The sequence below is a fragment of the Empidonax traillii genome, unplaced genomic scaffold, assembly GCF_003031625.1.
Source record: "Empidonax traillii isolate 1590-97213 ecotype Southwest subspecies unplaced genomic scaffold, ASM303162v1 scaffold396:size1303734, whole genome shotgun sequence".
NCBI lineage: Eukaryota > Metazoa > Chordata > Aves > Passeriformes > Tyrannidae > Empidonax > Empidonax traillii.
The window spans coordinates 443,289-455,411 of record NW_020955589.1 but is presented as its reverse complement, the minus strand read 5'-3'; the positions used below and the strand labels follow the sequence as shown (position 1 = coordinate 455,411).

The 12,123-nt window shown below is 36.3% G+C and overlaps 1 protein-coding gene across 2 annotated transcripts in view; it reads left to right on the top strand.

Annotated features, from left to right (window-relative positions):
• DROSHA (drosha ribonuclease III) overlaps positions 1-12,123 on the top strand; it is a 71,415-nt gene that overhangs the window by 34,889 nt on the left and 24,403 nt on the right. For both annotated transcript variants that reach the window (XM_027893564.1, XM_027893563.1), the window contains exons 16-19: positions 2,583-2,690; positions 6,710-6,817; positions 9,895-10,033; positions 10,692-10,752. In XM_027893564.1, the coding sequence (XP_027749365.1) occupies positions 2,583-2,690; positions 6,710-6,817; positions 9,895-10,033; positions 10,692-10,752 (416 nt within the window). The remainder of the gene's footprint in view (positions 1-2,582; positions 2,691-6,709; positions 6,818-9,894; positions 10,034-10,691; positions 10,753-12,123) is intronic.

Below are 12,123 nucleotides of genomic sequence, written 5' to 3'. Positions count from 1 at the left end.
TAACTGGCTCATAATTTTAGGCGTTTCTCTTCTGAGATAGAAACTGCCACACCTGTGTTTTGTTTTAAACCATAATTTATTAGGTAGTCTTAGTGACATTGCTTAAGATCTTTGACTTGAAATCATGTGGTTGTTTTATGGTAGACAAAAGTATTTTTCTGGTTTTTTCCCCCACAGAGTGAGGAGCAATAAGCATTTCCAACATGCAAATGCTCTACCAATTGGGAATTAAAATCAGAAAAACAAAGACCCCTAAATATAGACTAAAACATCTTTTAGGTATCTATTCCTTTAAAATCTTGGACTGAAGCTTTGAATTTTTCTGATGTCTGTCAATCAGGCACTCTTAATTTAACAACATATGTAAAGAGTACATGGAAGAGAAATTAACATCTTGGGTACTGGATGGTATTTAATTAAATAGTGATATATTTCTATTTGTTGATTAGAAATACTGATTATTCATAAAATCATAGACTACCCTGAGTGGGGAAGGATCCATGAGAATCAGGGAGTAATTCCTGAGACTTCCCCAGTTTATTGTGTACCTTTGGTTGCTAGTAAGTGTTTGATACATTTGACATTGCACCTCGTTTTTATTATTGCTGCAAAGCGTAATATGCTGTTGCATAAGCAAGAATCTTAGTTAACATTTTATTTTTACTGATGTTAAATAAGCCCTTGGCTTTCTTACCTGTAAATTAATAGAAAAAAAAAACAACATTGAGACTTAACTGTGCTACAGTTGTAAGGGGCAAAAAATTTCATCCCTACAGGGGATGATTTTGTTTGTCGCAACTACACTCAGAGCAAGCAGAAGGGAAGACCATTGCTGTATGGGCATCTTTTTGTTAGGGGATAATGAGTGACTCAATTATAAAATTCTAGTGGATTGTTTGTAAGGGGGTGATCATATTTTGCTTCAAAAAATAAAATGTTCCTTTTGTATTTAGCACTTAATGCTGATTTTTTGTTTCTAGACTGTATTATCTATGATAACAAGTTTTTCCAGTAGTTTGCTATCAGAGGGGCACACAGGGTTGAAGCAGAACCTTTATGTGAGGATAACTTATGTATTTTCCAGTGGAGGTGTCAGTAACTCAGAAGGATCTGTAGGACTGTACCTAACTGATACATGGGCTTTTAGAGATTATGAATCATAAATTATGAGACAGTCAAACTGAAATACAGCTAGGTGTAGCAAATACTGTTGCACCTATCTCAAGAAAAACTCAATGACATAATTTTCGACAATGCACAAGGGGGTGCAGTGCTGTAAGCATCTCTGTTCCCTCTGCCGTCAGTCATCCACTACTATGAGGTTGTGCAATGGTATTATTTGTGACAAGGTTGTGCCTGGGGGCTTTGTTCCTCTAACCTAACTTTGAGCGTTTACAGCAGGTGCATAAATTGGGACCTGAGGGCTCACTTTGAAGTCAGTGGAGGGAGAAATGCATTTTGAAGCCATTTATCCCCCTTCATTGAATATAAAAGGAGCCAGGGCTAACTAGCCTCCTGCCTTAGACGCTTCTGTGTTGAGGTGTCTGAGGTTTGATGAATGCATGTCTGGACAGATGCACCTCTTGGAACTGCTCTGGGAGTCTCTGCAGAACAGAAAACAGAGCCTGTTCCTGCCCAGATATGCTCACAGGCTTCAAACTGGAAGCTGGGAAGAGACAACTTTGAGCAAGTGCCCTGTAGTGAAAAGGAGAAGGAGAGACAGGATAGGTTGCAGCCTTGAAGAGTTTTATGTTCTGAAGAAGGAAGAGCACTGAGGGAGTCTTTACTGTTAGTTCATGATGTGTGGAGAGCTTGCACACCCCAGGGCTTTATAGCATTGGAACCAGGAGATCTTGATCCAAGGATGATTTGTTTTATCTGGTTTTCTTTCATTCCATTTTTAGTGAAAAGATTTTCTTGGAATGATTCTGTCAAAATCTTTAATAATATCGGCCCTTTTATGGTTTCTAGAGGCAAATAAACTGTTTGCACAACACCAAACAGCCAGTGGTCAGGGCAAAACAGATATTTTTTACATATTTTAATTGAAATAATATTGGTAGATTTCATCATCATAGTCTCCAGGACCAGTGAATGTTGACCCCTTTTCTAGGCTGGGTGTACTGACATTGTTCAACAGAAACTATTGCAAAGTAGTCAAGATCACAAAACCAAGACCTTTCTTTTATTTAGTCTGTTTTACTCCTACTGAATGCTTCAAAAGAGGAGTACTCGTGGTGATGGACATAAATGAAGAGTTTGTTTTGTACATGGGGTAAAGAAGGTGCTTTCATTATAAGCACTTGAACTTTCTTACTTATTTATCATATTGAATATATGAGTTGGACTGGTTTGTTCTTTAATTTGCGGTAAAAAATGTAGTAACCCTGTTCTTTTCTTAGTCTACCAAAGTTCTCTGTTTAGACTGTGTTCTAATGCATCTGCCACAGTCTGTGGCTGGTAGTTAACAGATTTGTCCACAAAACTGAACCTTAAATGGATGTTGTGAGTGCACTCATGCACATTGATACTGCTTTGTTGTAGAAAGTTCTTCATGGGAGTTCTGTTCTCTCCCTGTTTAGGAAGCACTGCAAAAAATTCGTCAGAAGAACACAATGAGACGTGAAGTGACTGTCGAGTTGAGCAGCCAGGGATTCTGGAAAACAGGGATACGCTCTGACGTCTGCCAGGTGACTAAACTGCAGAGATGTCTGGTTTATTTTCTTTCTTGATAGCTGCAATTTACCTCTTGCAAGGATTTCCTGCAGTTCTAGGCTGAAGAACCAAATGGAAATGAATCAGTAAGTAATGAATCAGCTCAGTAAGATCTGTTGATTTAGGGAACTATTCTAGTGTCCTGTCCACCCCCTCCATACACACAAAAAAGATATTATAAAATTTTGGTTTGCTTGTCATTGGTTAATTAGCGCAAGGGAGAGGGATTAGGAATGTCCAACTTGAGGCTGGATGTTAAGTCTACTGTGGACCTCTAAGGTCTTCTTAATCCCATCAACTAGGTTAGTTTTAGATATCTTAATTTTAATGTATTTTTCTATTTAGATAGTTTAAAAAAAATTTTTCATGGAAGCATGAAGAAATATCTTTTTACTAAAGTTAAAAAACCCAAAATCTCACCATAGCTAACTTTTGGATTAAAACAGGTAAGCCTCAGTGGAAAGATATCTTTCAGATACTCTGTTTTATATGCATGACATCTCCAAGGGAAGATCTCCAAGGAATAGGATATCTGTCAGATCCTATTCTGAAGCAGTTGACAGCCACCAGCTTTGTGATATGAAAAAATAAGTGCAATTTTTATACAGTATTGTAATAGTAAAGTTCAAGTAATTGTAACAGCCAAGTAATTATTCTAGAGGTATGCTTGCATTTTTTTTTTTAGCTGTTGTTCTGGAGATGTTATTCAAGAATTAAATGCATGCAATTTAATGTTAACTTAACAGTGTGAAGTATAGACTTGGAGGGTTGCTAGGCAGAGATGTAGGTAGAAATCTCACTGTAAGTCCAGTAAGGCCAAAGTGGAAATTCTAGAGGGAAAGAAACACTAATAACTTAAACTGCTTTTTTTCTGCCTGAAACATTTCTTGTGCTTCTACTAGTGCTTCTGAAGTGGAAGAAAGAGAATAGTGGGACAGTATCTTCTCACATAGCTGAGGAAAATTACAGCCCTTTTCTAATTTTTTGTTGTGAACTATATCTGTTTTAACAGCTTAAGTCAACAGTGTAAATTTCCAATTTAGGAGCTTTGAAACCGTTCTGTGTTACTCGGAATATCTTTTGTGATTCATCTCTTAATGTCTTGGATATTCCTATTCGTTTTGTTGTTGAAGGACAGCAAAACACCAAAGAATGATGAAAGTAAAGCTATTTCACAACTTTTCTGCCCATCTGCAGCCATAACATCTAAATCAGCCAGTTCTGGTATGAAGGTCCTTTGATTTGATTTCTTTGAGAGGCCAAGAGTAGGGAACTGTATGTCTGTGAAATGAAAGATTGCTGCTGTTGCTACATGCTTTTTCCCAGATTAAAGAAGACTAAAACTAAACACGCATAAATCAAGTCTGGGGGCAGAGCTAAAGTGCAGTGATATAAAATTACTGCTTTTAAAAGCATTGGAGTTTAGAAGATTTAAATTCTTCTAAGTCACTCTTGATAGATTATACTTGCTCTAAGTTGCACATAGCAGTAATGACACTGGTCTTTCCAGTGTCAGAAATGAACCACTTGAAAGGGGAGGAAAAATGGTGAATAGAATGTTCAAAAAAATTTAAAATGGCTGTGTTCTGACAGACTCACTTGAAGTTACCCAGTAGATCAAGTGCAGCATTTGGCCACTAAGCGGGGCAGCACTTATTATAAAAGTCTGGTAGAATGGGAGCATGCTGAGAAGATATCTCCGTCTCCCCACTCCTCCCAGTTGTTACTTGTATTGCTGCTGGTGTGCCCTCAACAGCAGTGTTTAGTGTTCAGTGTGAACATCATACATTTCAAAATATTTAAGATCACTTGCTTCCTCTTAGTAGCTTCTGGTCAGGAGCATCTGCCATTCTGGGGGATGGTAGCACTAGCTGAGGGCACTTGAGAGAGTCTCTGCCTTGCCATGTCAGCTGCAGCAAGAAAAAGACATCCAGAATATTTAAAATCATACCTATTTCAAAACAAAAATAAGAAATAACCTGTATGTTTATAGCCAGATGCAAATACCAAGGTTATGGGATAAATCCTGTGGCTGTATGGTTTCAGAAGACTCTTTTTAATCACCAACCAATCTTTAGCCTAATAAAATTTTTAAAAGATATATTTTATTTTCTTCTAAAGAGATAAATACAAAAAACATTAGAAACGTCAAATAGTTATAATCCAAGATGACAGACATTAATTGAATCAATCAAGTAGTTAGTGCCATCAAAGCAGCACTTTGTCAATATGATTGCAAGAGTCAAATTAAAGTCCTTCTGTGTGCTCCCAGGGATCTGTCAAGTCTTCGTTCACTGCACCACAGCTGATAAAAGTCTAAAACTTTGTATTTCCATCCTCAAAGGTAGGGCCACACATAATGGTACAAAGAATGTTAACCCTTCCTTGAGGGACTCTTTCTGTCTGGTACAGTGGAGCATACAGGCAGGGAAGCAGAACTGTCCTGTGAAACAGTTTTGGCTTGAGTTATTTTGGGTTTTTCCATTAACTCCTTCTCTGAAGCAACACATATGAAGCACACCTTTACAGTTTATATAGCAATAACAGGGAATGTTCTTATAAATTACCTTGAGAAAACTCTAAATGAGTGGCATGGTAACAAAATAAAACTTCATTTACACTTACTCAGATTGCTTGGAGTGCCATTTTTCTGCCTTTCAGCAATCCAGGGAGTCTTTTTCTTGCTGTTATCTGGTTATTTCCATCCAACAGAAACAGACTAGGGGATGCTGTTTGACAGCTAGCTAAACATGAGCCAGCAGTGTGCCCAGGTGGGCAAGAATGCCAGTGGCATCCTGGATTGTATCAAGAATAATGTGGCAAAGAGGACAAGGGCAGTGATTGTCCCTCTGTACTTGGCACTGGTGAAACCACACCTTAAATCCTGGTTTCAGATTTGGGACCCTCACTAAAAGACAGATACCTGGGTGCTGTAGCAAGCCCAGAGAAAGGCAATGGAGCTGGTGAAGGGTCTGGAGCAGCTGCGGGAGCTGGGGTTGTTTAGCCTGGAGAAAAGGAGGCTCAAGGAGGATCTTATTGCCCTCTACCATTACCTGAAAGGGGGCTGTAGCAAGGTGGAGGTCAGGCTTTTAAGTGACAGGATAATAGTGTCACGTTCTATCAAGGGAGCTTAAAATTGGGTATTGGGGAAAATTTCTCCACTGAAGGAGTTATCGAGCACTGGAACAGGCTCCCCCAGGAAGTGGCAGAGTTACCATCCCTGGAGGTATTTATAAAGACATTTGGGGCATGGCTTAGTTGGTGTAGTTGGCAGTGTTAGTTTAGCAGTTGGACTTGATGATCCTAAAGGTTTTTTCCAATCTAAATGATTCTATGATTACCTTTCAGCTCTGCATTCAGTTCTCATTTCACAGTCTTTTACTTAAAGAGAAAGTAGTGTCATTGGTTAATCTTAATTTCTTGATCTTGTAACACTCAACAGTCTGTATCTTCTGCTGTTCTGTCTTTAGTGACCTGCAGAAATCCATAATGTCATTTATTCTGTAAATTATACATCATCTACTTTGTGTGCTTGTTTTTCTTGCTTCTCTCCATGCCATATACTCATTTCCTGTAATCATAAAATAATAGGAATTATTAGAAGAAATTAAGGTGTCATAAAAAGTCACATGCACAAAAGTCTTTAAATCCTGCATTTCTCTTTTCATTCTTATGCAAAATTCCTCCTCAAAAGGAAATGAAGCAAAATAACTGTGCTTGAAAATGGAGTAGCTACTGTTGTTTGGTGAAAGCTGGTTAAAGTTGTTTAAAAGGGGTTAAGAAGTGGTTAAAGCTGTGCAGATGAACAAATACAATTACTTAAGTACTCTGAAAATGAAGGATGGGAAACCATGAATTTTGTTTTTTCCTCGTTTAAAGCAAAACACTAAAACTCAGTGTTGTGACAGATGGAAAGCATTTGTCTTTATAATTTAGTCAACTGAGTACTCTGTACACTGAACTTCAATTTTTCCTTATTCCAACTGTTTTTTAGCATGCAATGATGCTTCCTGTCCTCACCCACCATGTCCGCTACCATCAGTGTCTGATGCATTTGGACAAATTGATAGGCTACACTTTTCGAGATAGATGTTTGCTGCAGGTAAGATATTAAAAAAAACAAAAAAAAAAAAAAAAAAAAAAAAAAAAAAAAAAAAAAAAAAAAAAAAAAAAAAAAAAAAAAAAAAAAAAAAAAAAAAAAAAAAAAAAAAAAAAAAAAAAAAAAAAAAAAAAAAAAAAAAAAAAAAAAAAAAAAAAAAAAAAAAAAAAAAAAAAAAAAAAAAAAAACACCAACCAAAAAACTGCTTGATGGTTTATCTTTATAATGTTACTGAGTTAATCCTGCCTGCTGTACAGCCTTGAGGAATGTGCTGCATTGCCACAGCTTGCATGTACTGGATTATTTCCACTGCAGATCTTTCAAAAGTTGCAGTTTTCTCTAGAGACTTCTAAATAGAAATATCTATTGGGCATGCAGATATACACCTACTTTTGCTCCCATGGTAAATCTGGACTTGCTTGTAACGTGTAGAAAGACAAAAAGATACTGTCAAGTACACGTTATTTCCATCTAAGTTATTTTTCTAGATATTTGTGGAAAATACAGTGTTATTCTGCAGATGAGTGAGTGTATGTGCCTTGCTACTTCTTTTTATAGTCTGTTTCTGCAAAAAAGAATAATGAAAGTGTTGCCTTTTTGGTTTTAATTCATAGGTAGTGAATAGAAATTTGTGAATTTCTGTTCAGCTCTTGATTTCTGCAAGTACAAGGTGAAATTTTTGCATTAACAAGCAAGAATAGGAACCGGAGAGGAGAGTTTCTTTTTTGTTTTAAAGGCATCCATGTCACATAGCCAGTCTTTTATGTTAGTGCATATTTGGAATTGGTCACCTGCAGAAGGCAATGAAACTAAGACGATCCCAGAGGAGGCAAGAAACTGGAATGGTTTATTGGACTTACAGGTTAATTTTTAAAGGGTTTAGGGTTTACATATTCAACAGGGAGTTGGAATTATTATATTTTATTACAAATAGGGGATTATTGGGGATGACGTAAGGGGAAAACCGAGGTTAACAAATTTGGGGTCGTAGCAATGCCCTCATGGGGAAAAACTCACTTTATATTAGGGGATTTTACAGGGGAGTAGGTATTCAGATTTACAGGATGCAGGGATTCAGGGGACACAAAGGGAGAGATAAGGTACAATAGGATTTCTGCAGAAGGTTGATGAAATCAAGATGTGGACTCTCTGGGCTGAGGCAGAGCAATCAACATCTGATATCTTGGTTGCTTCTCAAACTGAAGTTTTTTCCCCAGCTGTTGTAGCCCAAGGCTTTCTGCAAAGTCCACTCAAATCCCTCACTGCAGATATCATATTTTGGGATCCAACAATCACTTCTCAGGCTGATGCTTGTCATGGTGGCTCCTTTCCTCTTAGACTTTTTCTGAAGTTAGTGAAGACAAATGGGGACTTCTCTTCAGGATTTCTCCTGAATTAAGCATCATCTCTCTCTACTGACTGAACTAAGTTCAAACATGGCAGTTTCTGTATGTACCTAGAGACTTTACTACCAAATTAATTTAAACAGAGGTTTACAGGGGTATTTTTTCTTGTAGCTTTTCTGTTTTCTTGAAGTTGTTTCCCAGAGTTTTCCTACTGAAAGTTACATCAAACATTGAGCATCTTGTAGGGTTTGGTTATTGCCAGTCTGACTTTGTTTTAATGTGAAAGATAAAATTGCAGTGATGGAAATGTTCAAAATGTTGAGACCAAGCAGAAAAACCAAAAAGCAAATTCCAGTTGTAAAGAGATGAAAGCATAAAAATCAAGTGTATTAGCATTAGTCATGTTTGGTTATAACAAATGGGCTTTTTTATACTTGATCCCTACACAGATATATTTAAAACCTACAAACATTTTCCAGAAGAGAAAGAACTTTAAGAAATTTATATATAGCATCTGTCACCTACTTAAGCATAGGCAATGTTAGTTGTATAATTTTGCATTGATTTTTACCTATTTTATCATAATGTATTCTTTTTAAAGTACGGACAGGAAAAAAAAAAAGATTACACTAATTTATCTATTCAGAGAAGCTGTAATGTGCCATCCAGTTCAGATGGAGCAGAATTTGAGAATGTGCAATTACGGCAAACTTATTAATATTAACAAGGAATTATAAAGGACTTGGAGGAAGTTCTTATTGTTGATTAAATCTAATTTTACTCTCTAAGTCTTATGTTTAGAAAACAACAGAGAATGCTTGAATGAATTACTAAATGTCTTTGGTCACAGTCTGCAGCACCTGTCCTGCAAGTATGTCAGAAGTAACTTTCTGCAGCTTCAATTTGCCAATGTATCGCTTTTTTATATACAAGTTTTGTGTGCACGTACTTTTATACATACGCGACATTTTGAGCTGTGTACGTGTAAAGAAGGAGAAGAGGTGTGAGTTTGCAGGATGGAGTTCTGAGAGCAAGCTGAAGTTCTGTTTACTGCTGCCGTTTTTGTAGTGGTGGTGTCAGCAGCAGAGTAAGCTTTCGATAATGCCGGGTGGTACAAATGTAAAACAGAATCCTGCCGTTGCTCTTTACTTCCAGCTGAATAGTGAGCCCTGTATAGTCATGAGGGAAAGAGTTCTTCTGTGAATAACTGTGCCAGGAGTTAATATACTTGTTAGTTGTTGTTTGATTTTGTTTGAACTAGGAAAGCTTTATAGATACTTAAATAATGCAAATGTGGATGGTTGAGAAGCTTCTTTAATTGCTTGTATTTTTGATATGAATATTTATACTTCAATGTTAGAGTGAATTTGTGTTTAAATAAGCAAATATATTGAAATCAGGTCAGCAAAGCTGGTAAGCAAAAGTCTTTGGGCAAATTGACAGTTCATGCTTTTTCTCTTCTAAACTAATTTTTCTTTAAAGAAAAAAAAGGTTGAAAGTTAATTAGTTAAACTGATGATTGGGTAAAAATGTTGCTTCTTTTTGACATCTGAAATAGTACATCCTACATTTAAATTGCTGGAACCAAGCTGCTGATTGACTACATCACTCTGTAACCTTTCTTCAAACTGAAAAATAACAATTAGTAGCTGTTGTTCTTAGATAAAGTTTTTCTTCCATTTGCAAAAATACATCTAAGACTTTTTTTTTTTTCCTGTATGTGTTACACTATAGCTTGCCATGACTCATCCAAGCCATCACTTAAATTTTGGAATGAATCCAGATCATGCCAGAAATTCCTTATCCAACTGTGGGATTCGACAGCCGAAGTATGGAGATAGAAAAGTTCACCATATACACATGAGAAAAAAAGGTATGCTTTTACACCACTAGCATTTTTCATTTACTTCACACTTAATCAGTATGAACATCCTTTGTCCGTTATCATTTTTTTAGCCGTTGTTCTTCTAAAAGATCCCTTCAGTGAAGGATTTCAGTGGTTATACACAGACATCAGTGAGATCTTTTTAAAAGACTGGATATTGCAAATAATTCAGCAGATAAAGAGCTGAGAAAAATAAATGGGAGGATGTATTTTCTTTGATTTTTGGCAAGTATTGTTTTCCTAATTTGTTGATCAACATGGTGAGCAAACTGGAGGATATCTTGTAAAAATGTCATTAATGTGAACGTGTGGTCTGTCAGAATATTCCTTACCCCTTAAAAGTATATTCATTTGTAATGAAGTAAATTGTTTATTGTTTATCTAATATTTGGAATGTCTTTTTCATTCAAAGGTGGTATTTTTATTTGTCTCTCTGAATGGAAAAATGCAATAGTGTTGTAATGGGACTGTGGTCACTTAGGCAGAAAGCATCTGTAAAGATTATATTTGCTGTAATAAACCCTGTGAATAACAGGATGGCCTTCTGTACAGCAATTACAAAATAACGTTTTGAGTAATTATTTTCTATGTGTATTCAAATTGAATTATTGGTGTTTATTTAATGGTGCGTTGTTTATATTTCTAGGGATAAACACCTTGATAAATATTATGTCCCGTTTGGGACAGGATGATCCAGCTCCTTCCAGGTAATGAACATAGTTGTTTGCAAGTAGGAAAGCAGTTGCAGAGAGAGATATTTAATAGAAACAACCAACTTACTGTCAGCAACAGCTTTGGCAAATAGTAGAAATGAAAAGTAATTTTGAATTGACTTTTATATTATGAAGATGTGCTGAACCTCCATTAGCAGTGACATACTAAATGTTTGGTCGTGCCTGCAGAAAACTCCTGAGGAAGGTTCTAACAGATAATGTTATCATTTTTGTTGATCCCTGAAATGAGGAGGACTAAAAGGCTACCTTGGTGCTTTCTGCAGAATAAAAAATAAGATTTGTTGTTGTTGTCATTGCTATAAATTGGATTCTCCATCATGTTTTCTCAGAGTAGTACCTTCCTGGCCCAGCACCTTGTTAACACGAGTGTGATGCTGAACATGGGCTTCACTGATTTACTAGTCTAATTTTGACAGATGCAAAAATCATTAATGTTATAATGCAATAATCCTTAAATGACCACTAATAATTCTGTGCATATTAATAATATTTAAGATGTGGTTTATAGCCACAGGCACTGTATTAAGATAAAGTTGAATAAACCAAACCCACAGGGCTAATGTAGGAAACAGTTGCATGTGAAATCTCCTAAATACATGAATTAGATGACTGAGTGTGTTTCAGTTAATTAGTGCTGTGCCTTTTAAGAGTCATAATTTTAAGAGAATCCCTGAAATAAGAGAAGTTGAATTTTGCATAAATAGTAGTTGCATTGTTCCCCAAATGCTGTTTCAGCTCGGCCATGCCCCTTTCTTTTCAAGCTTATTTATAAGCATAACATGAGATAAGGCTAAATTGCATTAATTCTTGTGAAATAACCCACAAATATAAAGTCCCACTTCTAAGTGATCTATGTTTTCTCCTATGGTACTACACAGAGGAATTGTAGATTTGCTCACGCATTGTTTTACCCTGCACAGGTACTTGAATTCTTTCAGCCCATAACAAAAGCCTGCTATTTCAGAAATTACACTAATTGTAAAATTGTTGGGGGAGTGCAAATTACAATAAGTGCTGCCAAACACTTGAAAAAGGATCTTCTGGATTAAAAAATAAATAAATACATTCCTATGGCAATGGCCTTGATTCTGTTACAATCACACATCAAGTCAGAAATGGTGCTACTTACGTGCTTTGATGTATAGATCAGAAATACGTATATATTCAAACATAGACTCACATTCTTTCTCAGCTGTTGTGTCCTGTTAATCCTTTGTCATATAAGCAGGCAAAGAGCTTAGAGGAAATGAAAGTTTATGCAAGACAAAAGCAAATCAGGAGCAACTATAGGAGAGAACATGGGAAACAAAAAGATTGTACTAGCTTTTAATGGTGTCTTTGGGT